Below are 10,464 nucleotides of genomic sequence, written 5' to 3' on the forward strand. Positions count from 1 at the left end.
CTTCATCTTTTATTTTAACTTACCCACTTATTTGCTACGACACCTGGTTATCGATGAGTTAGTTTAGTTATCATATTAGTAAAACACTTACTCTCGAGCCTAAGAAGATCAGCCAGCTGCACAGGAGACAGGCACAGGCATTTGCACAAACACAGGTGCATTCTTTATACCTTTAATCATAAGCCCGATGGGATGACAGTCCGACACGATATGAAAGAGATCTGGAGCAGGACATTTACGAGCCACCGATGCAAGTTTGTATTATTACGACTTCAATCCAAGTTACTTCGTCAAGATCCTTAAAATCCTAGAAAGCGATATTGGCTGGAAGCAAGTTGAACCTGAACACAAACACCTAGGGACAGGTACTTTATAAGTAAGTCACTAAAAATAATGGTACTCCCTATTGCAACCCTAGGGCCATTCGTCGAACATCTATGAAAGATGATCAAAATAGCAGCCGAGACAGGTTATTTAGTGACCGAGAAACAGGTCAAATGAAATCTCATTAGAAGTAATTGACTCTCATTCCAACCAATTTAGGATTTCTAAAAATGTTTGACCTCTTCATTGTCGTGTCTCAAGACATTTCAAAAACAACTTAAAGAATGAAGTAGGTACTTATAGTTTGTAATCTGATCGGAACCCCATCATAGAAGATTATATGTATTGACACATTTTCCGTCGTTACTTTTGCAATTTTATTTAGTACATACATATTCATAAGACAGGCAAATTGCATAAAATTATGTAAGCTTTTAAAAACTCCTCACAAAATTCAAAGATAGCGGGTGCGTGGGCGTAATATTATGACTCCGTATATTTTCAGCTATCCTGCTGCAAACGCCGCAATCGCTACTGGAATTAAACTCGAATACTCAGGAAATTATTATGTACAAAGAATCTCAAAGCCAAATCTATATTTAGGATCATTTCACCAAAATAAACGCACGGTGCTTTTACAGTCCGAATGCTTACATATTCCTCACGTTATGTTGTTTTAATATGTACTGTATTTATACTGTAGAGGTCGACTGTCTGCAGTCGAACCTAATCAGGAACTACCGTTTAGTATTCAAGTCTATTTCTGGATTAATCGTTGTCCGTGGATTCACTTGCATTTTGGACTGTGACCGGTAGAAAACTGTTTTTTAGAGCCCTCTCACTCCACACCCTAACAGACCTCTCGGTTGTCTGACATTTGTCTGTTTATTTAGAAAGTAATCGTGAAACCAATCGTACTTTCATTGGTCTGACCACAGTCGTATGGGAAGGCGTACTACCATTCATATGTATACCGATTTATGAGCCCGATCACATTGTCGATAGAATAAAAACACGCATAAGATTACCGCGTTGAAGCAAACAAACCAAAATTCATCCAATCCAGCTTTATACATATTATATTACTTGATCTCATACCTTAAGCGTCGGCAATTCGGCATCACCTGCCAATCTCAATGTAACAATAGGTACCAATTCTATAGGAACATCTATACCTAGTGCTACCTATATACCTACACAAAGTCCGTACCTACATGAAAGCATAGCTCGCTTTGTAATTACATTACATACAGGCGTTTTCCGTCCACTTACTGTTCATCACGGCTGTGTCCACAGTCCTAATGGAAATAATGGCATTCCCATCCGATATTAAACGGAATACGAGCACATGACCCATTGTCTGGGTGCGCCTTTATTTGTACTCTTAGTATTTGTGTTGACCTATATAGGTATTTAGGTGGTCTATAATAACTTTATAGATTTCTTTGTTTGTAGGACAAATGCTGGGTCGTTTACTAAAAGAATAGCACTGATAGAAAAGCTATATTTTTTTTTGTTGATGATGTTTTGCTTGTTGCTGCATATAAGTAGTACCTATTGGTTGAATATATGACAGCCAGTTTCTTCATCAAAAGTTAAAGCCAAAGTAAAAGTCAAAGTAATGTCTAAAGTTAAAGTAACAGTCAAATTCAATTTTTCTATTAGTTTTGCTGTCACTTTAGCCTTGAAAAAACGAATTTGACCGTTACTTTAACTTTAGACATTACTTTAACTTTAACTTTTGATGAAGAAACTGGCCGTAAGGCAATTATTGAACGCGTTGTACAAATGACTAAAAAAAAATCAGATTCGAGATTTTCTATACTATTTTATAACTACTGATCTTTTTGCCACGTAAATATTAACAGGAAACATTTGTGTTTGTTTGTACCCAAACCATTCCAAATCTACTGAAACGATTTGAAAAATTCATTCTCTGTTGCGAAACTAAACTAACCCCGTGTAGCATAATGCTACATGGAGTCAGGATACGAAAAGAACTTTCGCTTGGACGTAGAACATAATAAGGTATGTCGTTTCTACACAAATATTAAAACATCCAATAATTAAAAAATGTATGCGTGCAAGCATTCCTACTCGAGCCTTAATAATAAATTGGAGTTAAATCGGATTTGACTTGGAAAATGTCATGAAATTCCTGACGAGAATGTTACGTATAATTGCCTATTACGTCTACGTTAACGAGAAAATGATTAACGATACGTTTACGTGCTAAGCCTGTGATGTAACTGCGCGTTTTGATTTCATTCAAATGTTGGAGCAATTGCTATGTTGATTTGATGTGAAAATGTTTATACAATTTCTTTTGGAATATTCTACAAAGCAGTGTAGGAAAAGTTATTATAAATAAATGTGTGTGATCTGGCAGTTTCCCTTTAGTTTTTTCGGCCAATCAAAAGTCAGTCACCTTATAGTCTACGAAAAATGTATCATTGTGTATCAAGTGCTTAAAATTTCATATTTCGGCTTACAATTTCATGAAATATCGTTCTTAACAATTTTATGATACCTACACTCACATACTTACCTAGCTTTACCGATACTTTGCAATACCTGGCAGCCGTAGTCTTCCATCTGTGAACACTTCAGCGCTTTCGGGCAGAAATATGTACCTATACATAGGTATTTTCATCGACGAGCGCTTTGACAAAGACCTGTCTATTCTACCAATAGGTCATAGGTCACCTAAAGCAACCTTTCCTTCATACGTAGATTAAATACTTACCTACTTGTTGAAGCCTGTAAAAACCGCCAAACAATCTATGAAGCCCTTCAGGTAGAAGAATCTTAAAGATAAAGTTGACTTACTAATAACTAAGATTGCTGAGGTCGACGCTGAAGCCAGAAATGTGTATGTTCCAGCCAACTAGAAATAGACGTTTTGTAAAGTAGACCCTTGTTTTAGGCCATTAACGGCCAGTTTCTTCATCAAAAGTTAAAGTTAAATTAATGTCTAAAGTAAAAGTTACGGTCAAATTCGTTTTTTCAAGGCTAAAGTGACAGCAAAACTAATAGAAAAAATTGAATTTGACCGTTACTTTTACTTTAGACATTACTTTGACTTTTACTTTGGCTTTAACTTTTGATGAAGAAACTGGCTGTTAATCGTACATCTATGCGTCGTTTAACCGACCTGGTTGTTATTCAAATTCTAACTCTTTTATTTACAGTGAGAATACTTTTATGTAACTGTCAAAATGTCATGTCCTTCTTAGCCGATTTTTCTTGTAACAGTCGATTAAGTATAAGTAAAACTTACCCTCAGTATAGTTAGGTACTTACCTTTATACACCTTACCTTTCCTCCAAGAAGCAGTGAGGGATATTAAAAACAACAATAACTATAATACCAGTATGTAATCACGCAATGAAAAATGTTTACAGAAGACAACAGAAACGTTTATTGGCTAACAATTCTTCTTTTTTTTTTACATAATTTTTACGCAGTCTTATTTATTTACTGTAATCGTATCGGACAGAATATTTTACGTTTTTTTTTCTTCTCTACACAAAAATTGCATTACGGAATGTAACTCTACAATAATAATTACAAAATTAAAATCGAAATCATTTTTTTCTTCAATTTTAAAATTATATATTTCTATTACAATTTACAATAAAGTAAAATTATAAACATTATTATTTAATCCTACCTAACTTATCTATATATTAACAAATATTGTAGGTGTTTAACAGAAAAATACAGTTATTTAGTAAATTATTTTAGTGGTGAAGAAAAGTGTAATTATAATGAAAGGCTTCGACATCACGTGCATAGAAATTGACACGAGGAATTTCATTGAAATAACACGTGCTGGAGTAATCCAATTTCGTTTAGCACATGCGTCATATGCTAATAGACAAGAACACCTATCATTATATTACACTCTACAATTATAGACAAGGCATAAAGTAACAGTTAAAGTAAAAACTACAACAAACATTTAAAAATTAACAGACAGTGAAAACAAAAATGCAGAAATGAAATGCTGGATTTAACAAAAATATAATTAATGACACGTATATTACTATTTAACGGACATCCACTGTGATTATTTTTCTGTTATTTATTACTAAAATAACAGAATAGTATAATATAGCATTCCACTCCTATCACAGTCCGATATAACTGCCTATTTACAATTAGCGCAAACATAAAACGATATATTTATTAAAATTAAAACTAATTCTCTAGTGTAAAAAAGCTATTTATATCGTAATAAAATTTACAAAGCTCATGTTTTCATGTTTTGAATACGTTTTATCGATGGCTCGAATATAAAGTCAAAAATTATATTTCAAATAATCTTGGATGACGTGACAGGTTATATATAACTTAAACCCTTGTAAATTAACATTTAAACTCTAGAATAATTACCATTTCATTTTCTGAATAATCACATCTACTTTTCCCCGGAGCTTTCATCAGTTCGCGGACATAGGATCAACCTATCGTCCCGAATATCTGGATGGCCGATTTAAGCCGGCAATGTCGGATAAAATGGAACACATAGGATCAGGAGGGACAAAGAGGACATAGAAGGATAAATCCCCTCAGGTGGAGGAAGTTCGAACACAGAGGCATTCTCAGGAGGATTATGAAATACCGTCATACAACAATGTTACTGAAATATTCCACATTCCCGATATTTTGGGAAACAAAATCTTTGAAGACGTATCTTTGAAAGATAAAGCGTAGGCAGTTGTGTGTACAAAAAAGTTGTATGTGTACCTATGTGTACATAAATATAGTAAGTATATAAAGTAGAATAGTAAAAAAACATTACTGCGTCAATAAGTCCCGCACCCATGATTTTTTATACGCGGAAACGCCCTCTGCTGTAATGTATTAGGTCTTTTCAATTGAGCCTAATATTAATGGTAGTAAATGACTTTATATAGTTTTATTATAACGACTGAGCATAGACCGAAGCTTTATTACAGATTTTAGGAAATGTAGGTATTTGTTCGTGTCTAGGGGTGAATGGGACATCCTGAAATTATTGTTATTAAAAGCTTCAAGCTCTGCCTATTAAGGTTTATATACCGCATATACTAATAATATATAATATAAGTACTGGAGAAAAAATTGCCCACACGTTTCGTAAAGACCTGAAAACTGTTTTTCTTCTCTAAGTTTTTCAGGCCGGAAAACGTTTTTTTCTTAGTAGTAAGTTCATAAATGATGGAAGACAATAATAAGTTGTTCTTACAAAACTTTTGAAAAGGTTGAAATGGAGACCTTTTGTTGCCTTTATGCTCCTGCTCCACCTGCGTTAGCGTTAACGTTAATGTCAATGGCCAACTACACGTTACTTATTGCATTAAAAATGCGTGTTGGCTACACTTAGGTACAATTCCGCAAAGAGTTAATCCCTCATGAAGTAACGCGTTAACACACATCAAAGAGGTTAAACTCAGACACACAAAATAATTCTAAAAACTAAAGCTTTCTCATTTGTCCATTCCATTATCGTGCTCGTAAAATGCAGTTACAACTTAAACAAAGTATCTACACTCGTCCTTGCATGCGTGCAATGAGATGGCATAAATGTAGCCAACATCACTAAGCGCGCTAAGCTACGCACTAAAACCCTTTGATGTGTCCAAAAAACCGACACCCGAGTTATCGCTTAACGTTTAATGCTATTAATAATGCCATTTGTATTAAATGCCATTAAAACGTTGGCCACATCTGCGTAAGGCCAAAATTTTACGCGTTAAGACGCAGGTGGAGCAGTAGCATTAGGAAGTTTGTATAGCGCTTTCAATACATGTTTCAAAAAGGTAAATAATTTAACTCAGGATAACATCTACACATTTTATTTCCGAGTATAAAAGAAAAATACAATGCTGCTGCAGTCGTTTCCATGAAAAAGAAAAACAAAACGGCACTGTTTAGTTCGAAAGTTCAAATATTTACAAAAGAAACTGATTTAAAAATAAATATAAGATAAAAAAATGTATATTGGAGTGTGATTTGAAGTTGCACCTGAGGTTATCTAAAGAAATATCTAAAGAAGGATCTAGGTTATTAGGTTAGCCGCTCTTTAATGTACTAAATGTTTAAACTTTCTCACCATCGATAAACACGTATTCTTTTAATAAATTCCCTACTTTCACAACAAGTTGTACAAAATTTCGGATGTACAAATATATAAAAAAGTGCATAAAATGTTCCAAAAATGTGTCTCAACAATCGTTTGTCTCGCCACTATTTTTTCTACATAATATATATTTTATATATTATTATTAATATCACTAACAACCATTGCAAAATAAATACAAATCTAATAACCTACTTATATAAATACATATTTATATAAGTATGGAATTTTCTACTAAGCTCTCTATTCGATTTTGAAGCAACACTTATTTTAAAGAAATATTTCAGATGAATTCTAAATTATACAAAGGAAAACAACATATAGGCCTTACAAATATATAGTAAATTAAAATTCAATTTGCATAGAACAAGAAAGAACTTCATGTTTTGAATGTACACTATAAGATAACTACTCAAAAACATGAAATATGGAGAATACCATACTAAAATTACTATTCAAATCAAAAATAGATGAACAGTTCCATTGGAACCTACATAATTAGCCCCGACATTTCACACGTTGACAAGGCAATCATGCCGGTATGAACTGAGGCCATATCTGTCTGACAATCAAAGCAGACTAGTAATTAAACTTCCATTAGCACGATGATTAAGCCCATTTTTCAAACTTTTTTATCTTTAATTCATGAATTGATAATAACATTAAAATATACTTTCTTTTTTAAACGTGTTTTTAAAGAAAATAAACTTAAAATCGAGCTTCGAAAACTAATATGTGGTATCATAAAATATTTCTTTAAAATAAGTATAAAACACTTATTTTATAACATGTTGGCCGTGAAATGACATTGGTATTGAAAGTCGTTGATGTTAAATCGCCTAAAAATGTTTTTATTGTTCCTCATGTGAATCGTAAAATTAATGTATTTTATCGCTCTGTCTTGGCTCTGTATTTGATTATAGATATTGATAAAAATAATGTAAAATACTCTGCTTTATTGACGTAAAAAAAAAACAAAACTTCGAAACTTAAATACTTTTTGTAAAAAAAAAAAAACTTTCAATGGGAAATGAACATTCTTCATCCACATTTTCACTAATTCGAGTTCAGCTTACTTTTGTATTTTCACGAACTTAATGGTGTCATAAAAGCCATTACTGCCTATTCAGGGCAAGTTTTACACGAAAAATGATTTTGTTGTTATTTATGCGTCTGAAAAAAGTCAAGGTGATCCCATGGAGAGTGCCCTTGATCAGCAACACGCGATGCCATAGCTTGTCAACTATTTATTATTATTAGTTTTTCTTCTTTTTTATGAAACTGCCGAATTTGGTTGTTTATGTAAATTTTTGCAGTTCGAAATAATCGTTTCTACATTTGCTTTTATCAGATTAACTTGCAATGTTGTTTCGAAATTTTAACATTGTTAAAAAGGTTAAAGTCATCAGCTTAAGTACCTACGCGATAATAATCTAAACTGTTTGATGTAAAATCGATATCAACATGAAACGTGCAATTAACACCATACATAGCATTTATATCTACACTCCGGCTAATTTGTATAACAGGTGAATAAACAGCAACAGTTTGAAATGTGGCCGATATATAAAATCAATATAATCGCGTCGACAATGAGGATAGACTCATATAATAAGCTGTACGTGTTTTGTAATGAGACCAATGTCATTCCGTCGATCAACCGCGCCCGAGCACGCTATAACAACCATGTAACGTATACTACTGCTTCTCAAAGCGGGGTCAACAAAAACTCAGTCACAACTAATTAGGAACATTTTAATACAAACAAATTGTCCTTATACACTAATAACATATTTTCTCTCCTTACAAAGCACAATCAGTCTGTGGCACCATTTTTTACTAAAAATACACTTAGACGATCGACGGGTGCTATATCTCGTCGGAGTCCGACCTTATAGAATCATAGTTGGACGTTTTGCTCCTCAGCATCCTGAGGAAGGAGCCTACCGCGAAGATCGTCCTCCTGTGCCTGTGAAAGATACCCTGGTACAATGCTTCCCTCAGCGCCTTCCTGTCGTCCGACATCGACGGCTGAGTGCTTAACGTTATGTCGGAGTGCGCCTGCACCACCACCGCCTTCTGATGCCTCAGCCCTCCGTGCTTCTTCTCCAATGACTTCTGGTTGGGCAGGCTCATCGTCGATTCTATTGATGAGTTTTTCGTTTTTCTCAAGTTTAACATCTTCTTCCCAGAAGATTGCGTCTCTGAGGAAGATCTAGTTGGAGCTAGTTTGGATCTATGGAGAGGATTGTTTGACCCTTCCGGATGTACCATTATTTCAACGGATTTTTGGCTAACAGCACTCGACCGTGTTAATGTTCTTTGTGGGTGTGATGTCGTAGGCTCCGGTTTCGGCATCCGCTCCTCGCTCGGGAGGGATTGTTCAGTTTCCAAAGCAATCATGTTGGCTGATTACTTGTTTGTGTGATTATTGAATGTACAAAACCTAATCACATCATCGGCGGGCGTGCCTCATCAATGCTGTCAATAGCGGGCACGGCCAGATGAATGTCGACGTCCTTATTGTTCGGAAGGTCGCTCCTCGCGTACCCGTCACAACAGTTGCTGAATGTTATCGTTGGTACTTTTGCATCACTGTCTATTTTCACAGAATCCAAGTTTTGTGCCAGGCAGTCCACGTTAGTGTCGTTCTGAGGGTCGCGGTCATCGGAGTTTGCGCTCATGCTCGGTGCGAGCCATTCCTCCTCGTTTTCTGCTTCTGTCTTTTCTACGTCGGGCGACGGCCCGTGGTCCTCACGACTGGGAGACAAACGTTCCCCGTTTATATTCAAACTAATCAAATCTGCCAAATTGACGTTGAAGTTCTTGTTTCTTTTGCTTTTCTGATGATGCTCTTCTACAACTCGAACTTCTTCAGCAACAATGCGGTCAGTAATATTTTCAACTTCTTCTTGTAGTTCCTGGTCGTCCTCGTAGTATTCGGACAAGTCCTGAAGGTTTTCGAACCAGTTCCTCTCTAGTATGCTGGTTGTAGGTTTTTTATCTTCTGTGACCGATTGTCGATACTGTTCGATAAGAGGTTCCAGGGACTCCTCGTGCTGACGGAACAGATAGTGGTAGGTCTGACTCACGGTGTAGAGGGAGTAAGCAGACTTTGGCCTCGGCAACACAGACGCTGATCGCTTCTGCGGTGTGACACATCCATGCCACACGTGGCCGCGCACTCGCTCACACAGTATTGCATTAGAATTAAGAATCCTTTCAAAGTCTGTCACTTGTTCGGCTTCACTGATCTGCACCAATAGCTTGTTCTCCGTCCCTTTCCCGCAGCCGGCAGTGTCACACAGCCTCTTGTTGTCGCCGACCTGTTTAGGAGGATTACAACGCTTAGTCTTGTTAACATCGATCCCTCGATTGTATACGTTCTGAGGAGGTTTGGAGGTTGAATGCCTAGCTTTCGGTTCGTCTGCGTATTTCATAGGTATAGATAAATTTTGTACAGAAACCGCGAAGGGAACTTTTTCAACAACTTTTCTATTTTGTTGTTTGACAACAACATTGTTTTGTCTACGTTTGACATTGGTAGTGGACGCCGGCCGCTGGACAAACTGTTTATCGGCGAGGCGTGCGCGGTTGAGGTCCGCGCTGCGTACGGCGCGAGCATATTTGGAGCGCGGCCTCTCCGCCAGACATACGCTCTTGGCCCGCAGAGGGATATCGCGAGCCTCCCTGGGGACACCTGCCAGTTTTACGAGCGCGATGTCGTATCAGTAATTCGATTGAGTAGGTATCGGAGGGGCGCGAGACGAGCGGCGGCCGCGTGCCCACACGAGTGACTGCTTGCAAACCATGCACCGCTTTCTTCGAAAACTCGAGCGAAAAGTAATTTATCGCGGTGGCGTGCCCGACCAATCGATCCAATTGTTCCGAATCCGGTTAAATAAAGATGCGCATAAAATTTGGCGAATGTACGATGCACGATTACCTCTGAGCGACGTTTTTATAATACTTTCGTGAGTCTTACGTGATTCGTATTTATTACGACTGTTTCG

The 10,464-nt window shown here is 36.4% G+C and overlaps 1 protein-coding gene across 1 annotated transcript; it reads right to left on the reverse strand.

Annotated features, from left to right (window-relative positions):
* Positions 1 to 6,151: 6,151 nt before the first annotated feature.
* LOC124639590 lies at positions 6,152 to 8,915 on the reverse strand. The gene has a single exon (XM_047177029.1). The coding sequence runs from the start codon at positions 8,852 to 8,854 to the stop codon at positions 8,321 to 8,323; it is 534 nt and encodes a 177-aa protein (XP_047032985.1). The 5' UTR covers positions 8,855 to 8,915; the 3' UTR covers positions 6,152 to 8,320.
* Positions 8,916 to 10,464: the final 1,549 nt, after the last annotated feature.

The sequence above is a fragment of the Helicoverpa zea genome, chromosome 19 (assembly GCF_022581195.2).
Source record: "Helicoverpa zea isolate HzStark_Cry1AcR chromosome 19, ilHelZeax1.1, whole genome shotgun sequence".
Classification (NCBI taxonomy): Eukaryota; Metazoa; Arthropoda; class Insecta; order Lepidoptera; family Noctuidae; genus Helicoverpa; species Helicoverpa zea.

Bases quoted from the DNA above. Each gene is read 5' to 3' on its own strand.
- LOC124639590 (XM_047177029.1), bottom strand. From the start codon at position 8,854: ATGATTGCTTTGGAAACTGAACAATCCCTCCCGAGCGAGGAGCGGATG.